Source organism: Grammomys surdaster, unplaced genomic scaffold, assembly GCF_004785775.1.
Source record: "Grammomys surdaster isolate TR1022 unplaced genomic scaffold, NIH_TR_1.0 125669, whole genome shotgun sequence".
Lineage (NCBI taxonomy): Eukaryota > Metazoa > Chordata > Mammalia > Rodentia > Muridae > Grammomys > Grammomys surdaster.
The window spans coordinates 537,900-558,599 of NW_021620506.1; the positions used below are offsets into that span (position 1 = coordinate 537,900).

Consider the following 20,700-nt stretch of genomic DNA (forward strand, 5'->3'; position numbering starts at 1 on the left):
AAACATTAATAACAAAAACAAACAGGTGCTAAGGAAGTGGAGTTTAGAGAGAGAGCCCTTTCCAGCATGTGTAAGGCCCCATGTTTAGACCCCAGCTAAAAAAAATAAACACAAAATAAGTAATAACACAATTCAGTTTACAAAAATGGACAGAAATCATGAATGTATACCTCATATGGAAAGTACACAGTTGGCTAATACCTTATGAAATAATGCTTAACATTATTGGTCATTAGCAATCACATTAAAACCACAGTGAGCTACCATAATAAATCTCAATGTATGGCTAAATTAGAAATGGTCACAATACAGGTCAGGTGTGGTAGCATAGAATGTTAATTCTTGTACTTGGGAAACTGAAGCAGGTGGATTTTTGTGAGTTCCAGGTCAGCCAGAGCTACAAGGTGAGACCCTGTCTCAAACAACAACAAAAACCCAAACAAACACAATCAATTGAGCAAACAATGAAAAAGCCACACTAAGGGCTGACCAGGAAATAGAACAAGAAGAAATCTCACTCTACTGGTGAAACAACATGGCACAATAATTTTGAAAAATAGTCTGGTAATTTCTTATAAATTAAACATTAGCAGTTTGATCTGGAAATGTCACTTGTAGGTATTTAGAAAACAAAAATGTGTACCAATAAAAATTGTACAGAAGGGGCAACAGAGACAGCTCCTCAGTGATCAAGAACACTGCCTGTTTTTCCAGAGGACTCAAGTTCAATTCCTAACACTTACACAGCATCTCAAAACCCCACTTCTAGGAGATCCGATGACCTCTCCTGGCCACTGCAAGCTCAGGCATACAAGTGGCATACATACATAGATGCTGGCGAAGTACCCAAACACATGAAATAAAAATAATGTACAGAAAAACTGCTCAGAGGAATGCTTATAGCAGGTTTACTCACAAGAGCTGCATATCAGTCATAGGCCAACCACAGAAACAGAAGCAATAAGATTCATATGAAGAGATTTACTGCAAGGACTTGGCTCGCACAACATTGGGAGCTAAAGAAACAGGTTTAACAAGCAGGCTGGACTCTCAGACATAGGCAGCAGCTGCTGGCCACAATAGGATTTCTTCTGGGAAGCTTATCTCTTATATGACTGAAATAGACCCTCACAGAGTGAGACAAATAATGTCCCTTCTTAAGTCTTAACTAAACTACTGTGAACTTTTAATCACATCTACAAATTATCTTTATAGCAACACATGAATTCAGCGTTTGACTACACAGAGGCTGTGGCTGAGCTAATACAAACCCATAATAAACTTAAAAATAAGCCTGGCATAGTGTCTCATGCGGAGGCTAGGGATCACCACAAATTTGAGGCTGCTTAGCCTACAATGAGACTCTTTCTGAAAACAAACAAACAAGAGAAAGAAAAAAACAAAGAAAGAAAGGGGGGCGTGAGTGTAAACAGTTCAAAAATAAATGAACAAGGCGATACAAAACCAGTGGGGCTTACGCAGAGCAGCAGATTGAACAGAGGGGTGTGGATGCTACTTAGCACAAAGCACAGAGCCACAACACACCCCAAAACATGACGCATTTCAATAGGTAGACTCACTAATCTTTAGCAAACATATGATGAAATATTTAGGAGTAAAAAGGACCAATGTCTTTAATATACACTTAAATATTTGAGGAAAAGAAAGTGGAGAAGAAAAGAGGTAGGCTGGTACAGTTTTACAAAGAGTATGAAAAGCTAGGTGTGATGACATACACCTGTAATCCTAACTCAGGAAGTTGAGGCATGAAGATCTTGAATTCAAGGACAGCCTGAATTACAAAGTAGGACCCTACCCCCACCCCAGGTGAAAAGTCAATATATTTTTCTTGTGATAACTCAGTAAGTTTGGAATTTCTTCAAAATACATTATATGCATGCAAAAAGGCATATGTATGCAACATTATGAAAAGTACTCTATTTTTGGTATATGACTTATAGTTTTCCATAATAAAGGTTAAGTACAGCTTCTAATTTATTATTTAGCATACCACCTTTCAAAAAATTTTAATTTATATCTTAATTCCCATAAATATACTTTAAATATTTTTATGCTACAAACCAAGAAAATAAGTCTAATGTCCTTGCTATTTCCTGTGCAGAGTCTGCCTGGACCTGGAAGTATAGCTGGATGCTCTTGTATGTTCAACATCCACAGAGCAAGTGAAACAGAAAGCACCATATTAACTGAAGTTAACAGTAGGTTCAGAAGTACTCTACAGGGACACATAATAGACTCTTTAGAAGCTCACATCTGCAGCCAGGCAGTGGCTCTGAAGACAGAGGCAAAGACACTGCTGGGACTTTTAGAGAGCAACCTTGATGACACGTGAGACAATTTCACTTCTGGGTGGTCTTATGTAAATTAATTATTCTTCTGTTGACCAAATTTCATCTGTAGGTGTGTGTAGACATCTAACTGTTTTATGTGCTCAACAAACAGAACCAAAAGGAGAACCCTGTAGAGCCCACTAACACTTGATACTGAAGCTGTATTCTAGATGTTTAATTCTTTTACTCCACCTATACTGTAACTCATAGCTACTATAGGGTGAATCACAGCAAACAGAAATAACACTGTCTGAACAAAAGTATTTGCCATTTGCATGACCTGTTTCATATTCATTTAAAAGTCTGATAGCAACCAGATGTCCCACAATGATGACAAATTTAATTTATTTCCAATTTCTCCAAATTCTTTTACAGATTCAGGCAGCACAATCACAGCCATTAGATCACTGAGCTTAGCCACATCACTGAAGGAATGGAATTGATCAGGCAGATAAATTACAGTACATGGTTAAGAGTCTCCTAAGAAGGGAGATGGCAGAAGTCCAGATACCAAACAGATGATGAAATGGTTATTTCCATTAAGGGAACATCATATCACAGATATTAATTAGGAAGCACTGTAATAAAGTTAAGTGCATGTGGGGAAAAACGCTGAGTTAAAAGTCACCCCAAATGTCCTTAGCTTGAGGTCATTACAAATCTGAAGGAAAGTCATAAATATACAATTTTCCATTCATTTTACAATAGCTGCAGGTAAGTCAGAGGTCACTGACAAGTCCGGAGTATCCTTTTGTAGGGACAAGCTATCTTAAGCAAGAGAAGGGTGGAGGCATGAGGGAGAGAGACAGACAGACTATGCTAATGCTTTCCTTCTAATACAGCCAGGGAAAGTGATATCCCTTACTTACTGTAACATTAACGGTAGATAAGATTCTTTTCATACCGTAAGAGAATGAAATAAGTTTACCATAAGTAAATGAAAGAAACTAGCTTTGGATTTAAATGCCCAGCATTTTACCAAGGTGTCTTAATCAATTTTTAATTAATTAAACTATCCACTTTACATCCCAATAACAACTTTCCCTCCCTCCACTCCCCGTCCTCTCCCCCTCCCCCTTTTTAAAGGATGTAAATTCTTCTCCAAAACTGATGGGCTATTTTGTCATTCTTCAATTTAAATCCTATAAAATTTAAAAATTTTGGGGGCTGGTGAAATAGTTCAGTGGTTAAGAGCACTGACTGCTCTTCCAGGGGTCATGAGTTCAAATCCCAGCAACCACATGGTGGCTCACAACCATCCGTAATGAGATCTGATGCCCTCTAAGGGGGTGTCTGAAGACAGCGACAGTATGCTTACATATAATAAATAAATAAAAAAACTTTAAAAAAAAATTTAAAAATTTTAAAACATTACCATCAATATATGTAAGTGACAGGAACAGTAACAGCCTTACTGTCCACAGTCCATGAAAAGGTTTAGCTTGCCAACAGCAGGCACTCAGCAGTCCTTCCCTCAGTTTCCCTTCAGTGTTCTGTGCGCATGCACCTCCCCCAGTAACTTCCCAATCCCATCCATTTTATGGATGTGCATACATGGTAATCAACAACTACAGAGAAAAGCAGTACAGGCGCTGGGACAATGCTGATAATGAAGGGAGGGGTCTACCTTTCCAACTCAATAAATTGTGGAAAAAACTTCAGAATTCTAGAAGAAATTCTTCATGTTATTAACTTGAAATAACAATCTAAGGATCTAAGAAGAAATTCTTTCTTAACTTCCCACATAAACTAAATAAATTGTGTTGTTTGCCTCACCTCACTAAACCATCAGATCATGTAGGTAAGAATGTCTATCTGATGTGAAGCCATTCTGCAAAGTAGCAAGATAACTTTAAAACAGTAACTACTGTAGAAGTCAGCAACCTAGCAGTCACCAGGGAAGATGCAAGAATGTTAAAGCTCTTTCAAAGTCCCATTTTTCTGAGAACAGTCATTAGACCTTTCCCCTGGAGAGATCTCATGCAAAAGCTGTCTTGACTTCACAAACCTGGAGCTTTCCCAGTGTGGAAAGCCTAGTCTCCAAGCATTAGAAAAGGATAGCACAAGTCCCTGCTTACTATAGAGACTGCTAAGGTGGGGGTCACCACATGGGGCAAGTAACAGAATAACCAAAATGTCCAAGGAAAGCTGACAATAAGATGCCAACAAGGAGCATAGAAAAGTTCTACCATATTTCTGGGAATGCAGAACACCGTGTGACACAAATGCCCAGAAAAACCTTGAGAAAGCCTTCAACTTTCCCCACTAACCAACCCTGAATTTTGGAATTAGGAAGTCAAGGCTAAACAGGGTCATCGATGACCTGGTGGAAGGGTGATGATGCTAAGCATCACACAGAGCACCCCAGCAAAGCAGGAAACTTACCTATTCTAGTCACTTTAAGAAATCTGCATAATCATTAGCTAACCACTTGTAAATTGAGCAGAAACCTTAATGGCCACTCAACAAGCAGTACAGACTCCTCAGAACGTGTTTAGAGAAGAAATGAAGTAAACAATATAGGCCAATGACAATAACTCTGATAGGGGGAATCTAATTTCTAAGGTCACTATATTATTTAAAATGTTCAGATCTCATCATCAACTACAACAGAGAATCATAGTCACATGTAAAGAATAAGACAGTTGTCCCATATCCAGAAATAAAGTAGTAAACAGTAAATCAGTAAACCAATGCTGGACTCGTTATAACAACACAAGTCAGTTTATTTTAAATATGTTGAAAGAACTGAAAAAGCAAAACTAAACAAAACCCCATGTCTTAGTACTAAAGGAAAGTAAGTATGTATGTAAATAAGTATGAGAATGTAATCCTTGATATATACTTGATATATCAGGGTTGCAAGATGGCTCAGTGGGTAAAAGTACCGGCCATCGGCCCAGACAACTTGAGCTTGATCCTTTATCAATCTCAAAGCAAGAACAGAAAACAAAATTCAGTTCTATAGGCTTAAAAAGGCAGCAGTAACTGAGGAAATGTTTGGCTTCTTGTAGGCATGTTCTTTTAGTTACTCAAATAAAAGGTGGACTTAGATATGCCAAAAAATGAAAGTTGGAGGGATAAAGTGTATTACTACTCAAGACATTTTAAGAAAATAAGGTAACAGCAATTAAAAAAATAGCACATATAAATAACAAATTTAAACTACTTGGTTACCAGCAAGATGGCTCAGTGAATAGCGTGCTTGCCATCAACTTCATGACCCAAATCAACCCTGGAACCCATGTGGTAGGAGAGAATCAATACCCCCAAACTCTCCTCTGAACTCTACATGAGCTGTGGTATGCAAGAAAACACGCCCCACCACCCCAGTTTTTAAAAAAATGTAATAAAAATAAAATATTGAGTCTAAAGCCCATAGAAAAGAAACACTTTGTCTGGGCAGTTTTTAATCTTTATAGCAGGAATTCAAGATGGGGGAAAAACTATGCATTGTGTAGATGTAGACAACACACACACACACACACACACACACAACTAACCTGTGATAATAAGACACTCATTGTGATCCAGCACCTCAGTGAAGAGCCGTGAAACAATCAACTCAGGATTGATCAAGAATCGGATTTCTTCTTGTACAAGTCCTGCCCCAGTCACACCACCTCCAACAAAACGGTTTGCAAAGTCCACCTATTGGAGAAAATGTAGTGTTTAAACAGTGTCTGAGCATCCACACACGACAGAGAAATACATACTCTATGGAACCATTTCTTTCCATAAAAACCAGTCCCCAAATTTTCCTAAAGAGTGACCCAGTTGCTTAATCCTTGCTCTCAGGACAGCAAACAACTCTGAATATTTCTTTAGGTCTCCTAAGAAACCTGGAAAATGGAGCTTTTTAGATAAGATATTAAGTAAACACCTTATCTATGACCCTGGGATCATTAATCCAGATTAGTCTTGCTGTGAGGTTTCCAGGTCATTTCTCTACATCTACTAGTCAGCCTCCCTTTGACTATTTTAAGTGACTTTCAAACAATCAAACCTTTATTTTCAGTAGTTGTTTTTCTTCTGTAGAGGAATAAAGGGATAATTTTTTTTTCCTCTGTGTAACAGCCCTGGCTGTCCTGGAACTTACTCTGTAGACCAGGCTAGTCTCCGACTCAAGAGATCCACCTGCCTCTGCCTTCTGAGTGACACCATGGCCCCACAAGATATAAAATTTTTGTTTCAAATTAAACCCCACACCAAGTTGCAGGAATACTACCAGCTACTTTAGAAAATATAACCAATTGAGGGGGGGGGATAAAATGTAGTATAAGGAGAAAGACAACTCCATTAATATTTTTAATTTACTCTAAGTGCATAAACAGCATGTTTGTTCCTCTTTCAGGGTGTAGGCAAGTGTTCTTCAGAGTAAGAGCCTGATTCCCTACTAAAGAATCTCATGATCCTCAGAAGAAGGCAAAGTCAGCTGCCACACTACTTCAGTTTTAGAGTGATTATTTACATTATTTAATTAGATTGTTTAGATTACTCTAAAGAGAATACACAAATATATACAACATATATATAAAATCAGACACACAAGTAAAACAATTTATCATGAATTATAAGTTTTTCAACTATTATAAAATATAAGATCTCTCAAAATTTGTTCATATTTTCTACAGCAATGGAATGAAAATATGAAGCCAGTTTTATAGAAGAATAGAGCAAGAATATAAATCTTATATTCAGCAAAAATATGAAAAGATAGAAATTAAGGACAACATATTCCTTTCTTTACCCATAAGATCACAGAAAATACTGATAAATACTGACAAATTATTGAAATGAATATACAGAAAACTACATATTTAGGTTTGTGCTCCAGAGTACCAAAGTTGAGATTAAACATCTAGAATAATTTATCTTATATAGAAAAAAATTTTTTTGGTGAAACTAGTCTATTGACAAATTACATACTTACATATGAGTTGTCCGGAACTAGGTAATATGTCTTAAAACTATACTTAATAAACATTTACTAAACATTACGCTGGAACCTATGAGATAAATAAGAACTTATGTAGTCCTAGGACTAGAGATATAGCTTGCAGTGAAACTGTACTTGTCTGGCATGTACAAGGATCTAAGTTTGATGCCCATTGCCACAAAAATAAATTCAAAGGTATGTGGTCCCTGGCCTGAAAGGATTTGCAGTCTGGATGGGAATCAAGCACATAAGCAGGGAGATCGTATGAGTACTCATGAAGCTCTGAGTATAGATGCTATGCCTTCCCAGTAGTGGACTGGAGTAAACTCTGAGCACAGAGGAGGGCAATGCAGCTTTACAAACGGAAGCAGCATCCAGTCCTGAGTTGCTGACAGGCTGAGTGGACACAAAATACTGTGAACAACTGCTGAAGAGGACTGAAAACAGCGTCTTCATTATTCCTACAATGTAGAGGACATCACCCTGGGGCTACAGAGAATGACAGGGTAGTCTGGGAAGGATTCGTTTAGCAACTTAGACCAGTGCTTCATTAACTCAGGGTGCAGTTTTAGTTTCAAGAATATACCAAAAAAAATGTAAAATTAACAGCAAAGAGCTTAGATAGATCTCTACTGAGAAACTGTTAGGGCCTCAAATAGGGCTGTGGTAGAATACAGGAAAGGAGAAACCCAGTAACTTCAGAAATGAAATGGATAGCATTTAAGAAGTAAAAAACTAAGTACATGTCCATCGTTGTAATATTTCTATGAATACAGATGGGATTTGAAATCATAACTTGATTTTATCTGGGATCAGGTACATAACTGAATTAAAAAGATACAATCTCTCAAACTTATATACTACTTGTGAAAATATACCATGTGATGTTATTGTTCACTCTTTGACAAAAAGACCAAAGACAGTCATTACTTGAAAGGTGAACATAGAAATACACTGTTAAAGCAATAGCTTAAAAAAAAAAAAAAAGAAAGAAACCTAAAGCTTTTAGTACTTACAAAAGTTTTAATAAAGGGCTCTCTGTAACAGGTGGGAAAGCTGCTCCCATACACAAATACAAGCACATGAGTGTTTCTAAGTCTCTACTTTAAAGGTACTTGTTCCGATTACTCAGTTTCTGCATTGTGACTTGGTGAAAAGAGAGAGATGATAACAGTCCTTACAGAGGTTTTGTTGTTGCCATTCAACATAACATAATGCATACATTGCATAATGAGCTTTTGGAGCACTGCAGTACAATACAATACTGATCTCCCGGGGAGATGCGGCATGGGTAGAGAAAGCAATTAATAGTGCTAGAAGCCTTTAAGGTAGTCTTTTAACCTACCAAGGCCCCATATTTCAACTATAATATACTGCAGGCAAATGGGGAGACTCTCAACCCTGACTGTTGGTGAATGATTTCTTATTGAATTGTTCTGTAATGAGAGGTCAGCATTCCTGTGGTGCTAACTAGCATTAGTTTTGCTTACTTCTTAGGTACATTATGCGTCTCTCATTTTATCCAAGACTTTAATGTAGGAAAAAACTGCATAAAGAAGGAAATTTAGCAGAAAGTGATATTCATTTGGAACAATTTTTAAATATATCGAGAAATTATTTTTCAAGAAAAATTATATGATTTATTAAATTCTTTTCAAATATAAAGAATAGACATGTTTGTGTTGTGTGTGTGGTGTGTGTGGGTGTGGTATGTATGTGTATACATGTATGTATGTTGTGTTTGAGATAGGGCCCTACTATAGCTCATGCAGATCTTGAACATGCTATGTTTTGAACTTGCAGCAATCCTCCTAAATACTGGGATTACAGGCATTTGCCAGCATATCTGTTTGAAAAAGTTACTTAAAACAAAACATAACTGGACAATGTAGAGTATGTCTATAATCCTACTTCTCAAAGGCAGAGGCAGGAGGATCATAGGGTTCAGAGCACCTTGGATTACAGAGTGAGTCCAAGATCAGTCTGAGCAACACAGTGAGAATCTGTCTTATACAACACAAAATAAACAAACAGAAAACAGATGATGCTTCTTTTCCAATGTTATGCATAAATATGTCTACATGAAGGATAGTTCTAGAAAGAATATGACTCCTCAGTTACTTTGGAATTAATGTCATGATCTCATTAAGATTCTGCCTTGGACTCTACAATGTTAGGATTACAGAAATGTGACATCATGCCTGGCTTCTTAACTATTGTTTCTCTCAGGTTTTGGGGAAAGGTGATGATAGTAACAACTTCACAGCAAAGATGAAGGAAGAGACAGGATTACTTGTTTTTCAATAGGAAAAAGATAGTACAAATAGCTACACCATGTGCTTTGTAAGTGTTCTACATGGGAAGAAACCCGTTTTATCAATCAGTCTTAGATGTCTGCCTCCTACACTCAAACAAGGCTTTTGGTGGCATAAAAACATCTCAAACTAGTCATGATTTAGGGCAGAAACAAGCCTTTAAATAAAAAGAACAAAACTGCCTGCTGACAGCTTGTCAAGACCATACCCTAGGAACTTCATCCTCTGTCAGTCCACAATCAATGTCTGAACCAAGAGGACTGATGTTGTCCAGACTTTGGGATTTTCTGTCAAAAGCTTTTGTGAAAGGCACATGAGTATACATGGGCAAACAGCAGCTGTCAAAGTGATCTGTTCTGTTTTTCTCTATACCTTTCTGCATTAAATCAATTCAGGAGACAAATGGGTTTTCAAATTTCCTTTACTGTCAGAAACTTGGTAAGAGGAGTCATAAATGTACACATTCTTGTGATATTAACCTACCTGTAGCATGCCTCGGCCGTTGCCTTCTATGGTACCCTCGTAAGTGACATGTAAGCGTGTCAGGGGTTTTTCACATCTACAATGTAGAAAGTATTTTTTTAGATCAGTAATGCACAATACATAAATCTGAAAATACAAATGACTATGAAACAAACAAACAAAGGAAACCATCCAAATCTAAAGCCAGAAATAGACGTTAACATTCCTTGGGTTGACTCATTTTTCACTAATGCATGCATATAAGCATTAAAGTCAGGCAGAATATTATTCTCCCCTACATGATAATAACAGTTAAAAATTTTCTCAAGATACAAAAATGAAATTTTAGTATGCTAGAGTTTGCAGTCTAATATAGAACATCTAACAATTACCTGCTTGGTTCTTAAATGGGCTCTATTTTCACTAGTTTGGGAGAGTAGATGCTGATCTATAGAATTTTTATATTAACAATGGATAAACCTGGAGAGTATAACTAAGTATTCAGTACATTTTTTTTTCTTTCATAAACTATAGTTACTGAGATATTGGCCTGTTATATATCAGGTTGATAATTTCATTGCATGAACAACAGTTCAAGATTACTTTTTTTTCTTAGTAGATTCCAATTGCTCCCCAATTGTTTACTGACTAAAAAGACTTAAGCTACATTAGGATATAATAGAGATGAAACCCAAACTAACTTAAATAGTATGTTTATAATGTTTTTGGAGTAGGTGGTGAACACACAAACAAACAAAATACGCACATCCACCCATACTAACACCAACACCCCCCCACACACACACACAATTTAGAAGTACTATTTATTGCTGAGATTTAATAATGTCCAAATTTGAGCTCACAAATAATTGTGGCTAAACTCTAGCCTGATAGATAAATTTAATGTAAGATTCTTTAATACAACTTCTATTCTAAAACTTTTATTTGGATTTAACTTATTTAATTATCAGAATAACCTCCACTTTATAGATAGAAAATAAAAATACAGGAAGTATTTAATTGATTTACTCAAGCTAGTAAATAAATAAAAAAAAAACAGTAGAGATTTGAACCCAAGTGGTCTCTCATTGATTGAAACCATTAATAGTATATCATGCTTTTATACAAGGTTATATAATCTTTTGTATAAGTCTATAGGTTTTGTTATATAATAGCATCTTTATTATATTATTTATTTTGTGTGTGTGTGTGTGTGTGTGTGTGTGTGTGTGTCAGTCCCCAAGTACTACAATAGCTACAATATTTGTGTACAGGTTAGAGTATAACTTATGGAAGTTGGTTCTCTTCTTCACTCTTGTGAGTTCTGGGAACAGAACTAAACTAGGCTTCTTTTTTTTAAAACCTCCCTTTCATGGTCCTACTTTCCTAGTCATTTTCTTCAGAGGTAACACTGCCTATGAGGATATAACTGAAAAGACAAAGAGGCACGATCCAGAAACCTGTGAGCTGTCAGTCAGGAAGTACTATGATTGGCAACATTTCTCCAAAACTGAAGTTGATAACCATGTACCAGTCTCACTGTAATTAGGAAATAGTTAGATAGGTCCTTTAACTTCCTAGTAGTTCTCCATGTTTAGTCTCTGAAAATACTCTGCACTTGTACCTCAAAAACCAAAGACAGACTACAGCTCTCTGTGATTAACTAAGCCAGGGTAGGGTACCTGCTAACAGTCATAGAGCTAACTGGAACATGGCAGAAACAGATTCAAGAAAGGGCCTGCGCAGTCCAGTACTCTTGGCAGTACTAACAATCCTTACCTCTCCTCCATCCTCCCTCTGTACATTCACTTTCCTGATTCTATGGAGTCTAGGAGACTGAATTTAATGACACTCCCCAACTCACTCATGAAGCAGCTAAAAGGTACCAAGTTAGGTTCTACCCATCAGAGTTAAAGGAACAATCAGTGTCACACAGGGGCTGTTACTGTATTTCTTTCACAAAGCAGCCACTCTAGTGCCTGCATTTCCACCAGTCCCTTCTCTACAACGTTGTACCCTTTACATTAGTCAGGCTAGTGAGCACTGTGACATGTGGAGAAAAACAGACTGTATTCCTTGACTCCTGTATCTCAGCATAATAGACAAGCAAAGAAGAGCAAAGAGAGCAGAGCTCTCTACTCTAGACTGGACAGGTAACACAGTAAAATGGTTAGCTCTGAATACCACATTTTAAGAGAAACCAATGAAATCAAGGTATGTCAAAGGCGAATTTATGATCCAAAAGTAGTACAGACTCATGTCAGTGTTAGAAGCAGAGATCAAGAAAGCATTTTTTTAAGGTTTGAGAAAAGGTCAAATGCTGAAGAACTTTACAAATCAGATTCACTAATTTGTGGTGCCAGAGAGAGAAAAAAAGAAAAAGAACGGGGGAAGGGACATCTTCACGCTTTCTTCTACCCACTGTTCTCTACTAAGACTCATGTCAACCACGCACTTGGCCTTCTGAAGTTCTTTTCACTTCACAAATAATCGTCTCTGATGACCAAAGTACCACCTAAGCAGACAGGTCCTTTCAAGTTAACTAGCATAGGAATCATTCTCTTTCATCACTAATTATGAACAAAATTACAAACTACGAAAAAAAATTTAAAATGAGAGACATTTCTTAACATGAAATATATACCTAAAATATACAAAAGTAAGTTGTATTGTATCTTTCTCTGTATTTAAAAAGCTGGCCCATTTTCTTTAATCATTAGAAATTTGCCCTAGATTAGGAAATGTATTTGCTATTTTAGAGTAATAAAGATCTTACAAATGTGGATTGAATTAAACTGGCTATTATTCTGTTCAGAATTACAGATAAAAAACATTAAAAAAAAAACTGTGTAAGTGAGGAATCCACAAAATCTGTCAATTGTGCACATGGGGGAAAAAATCAAACCTCAAAATTCTTGACATGCCAACTCTAAAACATAGTAAAAGACATGTTTCCTTGCACTGTCCTCCATTAGACAATCCACTAGAATATAAGCCCTGGCTGCAAACGGTGCCAGGGGGAGAGCACTGATGTCTCACTCAGCAGCAGCACCGTCACATGGAAACTTCGGTTCTAAACAGAATGTACTTCAGAAGGCTCAACAAAATCAGAAGATGAGAATTTTATTTAAAAGACACATGCTAACAATAAGAACCATGGATAAGTTATTTATGGCAGGAAACTCCTTGGATGCAGGGCAATTAGAGACTGAAACCCAACTTCCTAAGAGCTGTAAAAGAGAATTCTCCTATAATCAAACAGACCTTGTAATTTTCAGGTTGATGGTTATTTTTATTATTACCTTTCCCATTCTGGAAAATCTTCAAGACTCTGTCTTGTAAATGTTACCAATCCAGTAGGTTCTGCAGAAGTAATAAACAAAAAGACACACACATACACAATGTATTAATTTTTAACTTAAATATACTCAACAAAAGAATATGACTAACAACACCTATAAAAATAAGTAGAATCCAGCATAATGGTATATGTGTATGATCACAGACCTGGGGGAGAGGAGGATCAGAAGTTCAAATTATTTTTAGATGACGTTCATTCTGTGACATACAGAATTTGTAGATGGTGATTCTTTGGATACAGAGGATCAGCTGTACATCAAGATAATGACTAAAATATGCTACCTTCTTAATATTAGGATCTCTTTCTATAAAACAATATCTCTCACAAAAGAAAACTACAGACAACAGTACAATAGTATGACTTGATAGCTGGTAGTTTTGGGTGGTGTTTTAAAAACTGAAAAGTTGGTTTAGTATAAACAATAAATACAAGACTGAATTCTAGTTTATACACTTCCTTTCAAAGAAAAAATGTCACCATACACTCAAACACTGGTCACCAGGTCTACATTTATGCGCTTTACGGTGAAGCGAAATGTCTTAAGGTTTAAAATTAATTCTTGGACATGTCATTTTAGAGGATGTCACTGGCTTACAAATTAGTCAATAGCTCTGCTCAGATAAACAGGCACTTTACCAGAGGAGGAATCAAGGCGTTAATAAAAGTAACTAAGAGAAGTACACATAAAATTAGAAATTAAAATAATTTAGGAAAAAATGTTTTTAAATAAGTAAATAGGATTTTAAAAAGATTAAAATTAAATATTAGTAAGATAGTCAACAATTTTGGAGAAAAATTTTTTTGGCTAGATTTACTGTTTTTTGTTTGTTTATTTTCCCAGTCAAAAGCAAAAAATAAGTCATCTAGCCAGAAGTAATTTGTCTGCTTCAGACCAAAGAAGAACAAACTAAAAGGCTGATGCCATGTCTGTTTCCTTCTGGAGGGGAAAGGCTCTTAAGCATAAGAAAGAGATGTCAGAAACTATTAGTAGTGAGTCCAGTGAAAGCTCAGCATAGACCATTCTGGATTTCTTTACTCCCAGTAACATACAAACAACTCAAACATTACAGGGGGCGGTGGTATTAGAACCAGGACTTCTTTTTAACACAGATCTTAAAATAGCGTTTAGATTTTTAAAGACAAATGTACAAAGAGACTAAGAGAAATTGATAAATAAATACCACAGGCAAAGCAAGAGATGGGAGGAAAGGCACAGCTCTGCAATAAACAGTAATATAGCACCTTGAGAGCATGTCTGAGTTACCACGTTTTAAATAGTTAGCCTATAAGATTCTTTATTTCTAAACTATATACGATAACTTAACTCAGAAGACGACCGTGTCTTAGAGTCCTGAAGCCCTCATCATGACTACTAAACACATATGTTTAACAAAACTGACAAGTAGGTCCTGCTAGAATTATGTCTTATCTATTCTAAAGCTACGGGTTTTTGTTTTTTCATATATTAAGTTTCTGAAACTAGCATACTTTTTTACAGTGGAGCTATCAAGGCATGGGTCTAGATTAAAATAGAACTTTCCCAAAAAAGATCGGCATGTGCTTTTATATTCAACTTGAGGCACCACTGACTTGATATGGGATTCAATCTTGTTGCAGGCCTTTGCAGATCATGCTGGTGGTAGGATTCCAGACTTGACAAAATTTACAGAGATTCTCCTACTCCTCTATCCAGGATTACAGTTGAGATGCGTAAGTTTCTACTGCCTCCTTTCTGCACTGCCAGGTTGATTTCTCATTTATCCTTGTGTGATAGTTCTGTGTGCCAGCTCTCCTGTAATAGTCACTACGTCTGAGTGTCTCCTCCTTCTTAGAGACACACAGTATGATGGAACTTCCTATCACAGATGGGTGTCTTGGAGTTCATTGCATTATAAGACTTTAAATCGATTTCTGAAGTCTCTGTACCATAGACTCCAGAACCTTTACTACAAGTCTTTCATTCCCCTTCAGCCACTGGAGTTACATCAAGACCTACAGTAACATTACACTGTATTTCTGCAAAGAAGTAAATTACTATGCAGAAGGGGAGGGGCAAAAAGAAACATTTTTTATTTATATAAATTTATTTATTTATACATAATTTATTTCTTCACTCCAAGTCCCAAGGCTTATGATTTATACATTTCTAGAAGGTTTATATATTTCTAGTTAAATAAAAGCTTTTAGATTTTTCCTTAAAATAAATGAAGTCTTAAAACTTAGAAAAGCAAATTAGCTTTTAGAAAAGAAATATACGATTTGATCCTTAGAACAGAAAAGTCAGCTTTCAATTACTTATTTATATCTAAAATATGTTAGTAAAAATAATTAGTAGCTTGATACTACACTGAATTACATAATTGTAATTCTAACACTTAGAGGTGGGGATAGGAGGACTCTGAGTTTAAGGCTAGCCTGTGCTACACAATGAGATCCTACCTCAACAAAGAGTTATATTTCTGTAAATGTGTGTATGAATATGCACATATGTGCATGTGTGTGTATATGTATATTTATATATTTCTGTTTATGTGTGTAAACCAGAGAACATATGGGTATTCCTCAGGCACTGCCAACTACTATTCATTCATTCGTTCATTCACTGACTTGCTCATTTGTTTGTTTGTCTGTTTGTTTAAGAAAGGGTTTCTCACTGGCCTAGTACGTTAGGTTGGCCAGAAAACAGAGGGACTAGCCTGTCTCTATCATTCCAATGCAGGGATTACAAGTGCCTGCCATCATTCTGGTTTTTTATCCACCTGGGCAATAGGGAACCAAGCTAAGGTCCTTTCCAGCACTTTATAAACATCCCAGCCCCAAGGTCACATTTTAAGCAAATCATTGCAAATTCTAATTTATTTTTATAAGCCTGATAATCCTGTATCTTCCTTAACATTTCAGTACAGGGTTCAAAACTAAGGAAGCTATGAACACTACTTTATTAAAAAAGAGTATGGGCCGGGCGATGGTGGCGCACGCCTTTAATCCCAGCACTTGGGAGGCAGAGGCAGGTGGATTTCTGAGTTCGAGGCCAGCCTGGTCTACAGAGTGAGTTCCAGGACAGCCAGGGCTACACAGAGAAACCCTGTCTCGAAAAAACCAAAAAAAAAAAAAAAAAAAGGGTATGGTTTTCCCTTAAATATCAAAATGTTCTTTACCAGACTTCTTTTTAAAAATTTGACCAATATTTAGCAACATTGCACTTAAAGAGGTAAATGATCTTAGAATGACTTCAAGATGTGATTTAAGACAATCCCACAGCTTAAGGACTAGAAAAGAAGAAAGCTCATTTCACTTGACCAATTGACTTGAGTGACTAAGCAAATTTGGTTTTCTTTATCTTGTAAGAAAATCTACCTACTGGTAATAGTTACTATAGTAAGCATGCATCGTCTTGCTCAGTATCCCAACTACCCTGCAGAGTGCTTACAGCTACCCTCTACCTCACAGACAAGAACCTGCTCCAGGGAAAGTAAGGCAGTAAGGTCCCACAGAGAAAGAGACATATGCACACTAAGTGTAACTCAGTCTCATCGTGGATGTGCTGGTCAGTTTTTGTTGTCAACTTGACATAATAGAGTCACCCTGGAAGAAGGAATTTTAGTTGGGGAATTGTCCAGATCAAATTTGTCTGTTGCTGTTGCTGTTCCTGACTGACTGGGAGGGAGGGAGGGCCTGGCCTACTCCGGGCAGTACCATTCTTGAGCAGGTGGGTTGGGCTGTGTAAAACACTGAGCCAGTAGCAATCAGGCACAGTTTCCATTTCTGCTTGGGATTTTCCTAGTGATGACCTGTGACCTGAAGTGTAAGCTAAAATAACCTCCTCCACAGGCTGCCTTTTGTTTTGGTGTTTATCATAGTTACAGAGATCAAAGTAGGACAGTAGGGCAGGAAAGGAGGAACTAAATGAAAAACAAATTATTTGATCTACAAAAAGTACACTCGTTAATGCTTCTTTAAATAAAAAGGCATCCTAAATGTACTTTCTGGTCACTGCACTTTCCTTTGAAAGTCATTTTGAGTCACAACGAACCTTAGGTATGTATTTCAAAGTACATACGTCTAATTTTGGTTCTTATAGTACACATTTATATCTATACATAAGCAGTATAAAATCTAGATTATATTAAATTGCTACTGTCAAACTAAGTTTAAACAAGCAATTATACTTTAAAATATAAAATATAACCCAGGTTATTTGATTTGAATTTTCACCATCAGCAAGAAAAATTATAGTTATGAGTGAAAGGAATTTACTTTTCTCTGTGACTCTTCGAAAGTAGCAGAAGAGTGTTTTCAGTTTCTCTGGTTTCCTTGATGAACGTCCTTCAAACAACCTGAAAGAGGTCAAAAGAAAAAGGGTTAAGATGCCTTTGTAATTCACAATCAAACACTAAAATAAAATTCCTGCAGAAGGCAGTCCTGAAACTCTAGAGAGAAAACTGATGTGGATTCAAAGGGCATCTAGAAAGAACTTGACCTGGCTGAAAGCAGGCTCCTCCACATCCGCTGAGCCAGCAGTGCTGAGCTTTCTCCACCTACTCCTCCAGGAACACAGTAACATCTTGTCCCCAGTGTCAATTAGGGCCACAGTTAATGTCTTTATGGCAAGTACTATTTATAATGCATAATATTACTAAGCAGTTATGTAACTAAACAAATGGCATCTCAGAAAAATTGTCATCCTCATTGTCTACAATAAAGTAAGGTAGGTATGAGAGTCAAGTCACAGACAGCTCTGACGAGACATTGGGAACAGAATGAGTAGTCTCTAGTAATTAAATGGATTCTGTTCTGGACTAGATGTTTCTGTCTTCCCAATATTCCTGTGTTGAATTAAAAACCCCCAACAAGGCTCTATTTGGGAATAAGGCCTGTATGCAGCAGAAAACACTGAGGTGGATGAGAAGGGTCCAAATCCTACAGTCTTAGGGTCCTTAGAAAAAGGGACAGCAAGAGAGACAGGGGGAAGGCACGGTCTACAAGTCATGAAGAACCCTCACCTCAAACGGAACCACCAGCACCTTGATGCGGGATCTCTAGTTCCCAAACTGTCAAAAATTAACCCTCGATGTATGAGCCACCGAGCCTGTGATGTTTTGCTGTAGCGTTCTGAGTTAATACAGATCCTTTGCTTGGCAACCAAACCCAAGCCTTCTCTGTGCTGCAGTGTCCAGCAACCCCGATTTGTGAGGTTTAATTCTGTTTTCTTTGTAATGGCATGGCATTGTTATTGTTAACATGTAATTCAATTTATCTGAAGGAAAGAAATGCAGGGCTTTAGAAGCATATGACCTGAGTAAGTAGTTCATTATAAGATTTCACACAAAAGCACACTTTGGGCATAAGACCTAGCTTTCCAAAGGCATTTAAAAAGCATGTGAAGAGTCAGTGGCTATAAATAATGAAGAGTCTCTGCCTCTAGTCATACATTCTGCCTTTACATCCAGAAAGCCTTCAAGTAAAAGTCTTCTTTAGTAAGTGGTAAAATGGGTGCCATTTTTCATGATTAGAAGTACAATCTTATGTAAAAGTGTAGAAAGGGGTAAGGCAATTCACAGAAAACCCTAGAAAATGGAAAGGAAATACAGCAAGGAATTCTGTGTAGAAGGATCTGAACTCAGAGTCAGTTTCTGGAGAAACAATTTGTATGGATCATCACCTAAAAGAAATACCAGCACTGTACAATCGTTTAACCTAACACATGCTCTACTTTAAAAAGCAGTTTCATAGTACCTATAAGGTAACTTTTACTTGTTTCAGATTTGTTGTTCTAAAATACTTAACACAAATATGCTTACATCTAACTGGCAGCTAAAAAAGAGACTGCAAAAGTGAGGATTTCAGCTTGATCTCTCCTGTAATATGCTAGTTAGAACAGAAAATGACAGTATGATTGAAGAAATCCCATGACAGTTTAATTAAATATCTTGTATCAATAAATACGATTTACTAAATGAATACCTTGGCCTCTATGCAAAATCCCTCTCTAAAACTACTACTTAATAGAAAAAAGGGCATGTGAATAGAGAACACAGCACTGTCCTTTTTTTTCTTTAGGGACAGATGTACTGTACAGTTCAACTAAGAGGAAGGTCTTTAATATGACTACCATGGAAAGAGGAAAAAATGACTATTGCCCTTAATGAATAATTCCCCCAAGGAAAAAAAAATGTCCCCTATATGGTCAGTTACAGTAAAATCACATAAAAGCCCTCATATTTCATAACCATAATCATAAATTATTAACCTTAGGAGCTCCCTGGGATAAGAAGCTTATTATCTTGGCAACATGGAATTTTCTAAAACATTATATGGCTATCATTATCACTACCAATGAGTGTAACATTTTATTTTACAAACTTAAATCTTAAAGGTACAGAGTTGGGCAAGATAGTGCATTGTAGTACATGGTAGTTCATCCTAACATTTAGGATTGCATGAAGATCAAGAGTTCAAAGTTAACCTCAGCTAGTGAGTTAAAGGCTAGTTTGAGCTACATGACTGTCTCAACCATCCTACCACCCAAGCAAAATCTTCCCAATTCTAAGTCTTAGTGATATAAACCAAACAGTTCCTGAATGTATTAAATTTATTTACTATTCCAAGCCCAACTTCAAATTACTGTGTAACCAAATAAGCTTTCTTAATGTAATTTTTTAAATATAAGTGCCTGTTTCTTTTTTTAAAAAAATATTGCTCTGTGTATGCATACATGTACAGCTGCTGCACAGATGTCATGGTGCATGTGTAGGGAAAGGAGGACAACTTCTGGAAGCCAGTTCTTCCTATCTACCACGGAATCAGGAAATGGAATTCAGAGAGCAGGATTACGTGACAAGCACCTTTCTTGCTGAGCCATCCCTTCAGCCCATCCTCACCATCATCATGGTTCTCCCCTCCCCCCTCCTCCTCCATATATAGCCTGGCTGGCCTGGAACTTCCTCTGTAGACCAAACTGGCCTCAAACTCAAAGAGATCCACCTGCATCTACCTCAGAGTGCTGAGATGAAGGGTGTGCACCATTATGTCCTGTAGTCCTCATTTTCCTAGAAGGAACTCTAAGTGTGGTGTGTGTGTGTGTGTGTGTGTGTGTGTGTGTGTGTGTGTGTGTTGTACAGTCGATCAGGAGAAATAAGATTAAAATCTTTGTGACAAATCTCCAAACTAGTTTGGCTCCACTATGCATAGCCACCCAAATAAAATGAATTATCCTATTTTTGTATCATGTAAAAATAGCAGAATTCATTGGAAATGGACATGAAAAATGTT

The 20,700-nt window shown here is 36.9% G+C and overlaps 1 protein-coding gene across 2 annotated transcripts in view; it reads right to left on the reverse strand.

The window, feature by feature from the left end:
- Window positions 1-20,700, reverse strand: part of Parg (poly(ADP-ribose) glycohydrolase) — a 109,146-nt gene that overhangs the window by 33,573 nt on the left and 54,873 nt on the right. For both annotated transcript variants that reach the window (XM_028787512.1, XM_028787511.1), the window contains exons 10-13: window positions 17,686-17,765; window positions 13,370-13,430; window positions 10,089-10,164; window positions 5,855-6,002 (exon numbers count right to left, since the gene is read on the reverse strand). In XM_028787512.1, coding sequence (XP_028643345.1) covers window positions 5,855-6,002; window positions 10,089-10,164; window positions 13,370-13,430; window positions 17,686-17,765 — 365 coding nt within the window. The remainder of the gene's footprint in view (window positions 1-5,854; window positions 6,003-10,088; window positions 10,165-13,369; window positions 13,431-17,685; window positions 17,766-20,700) is intronic.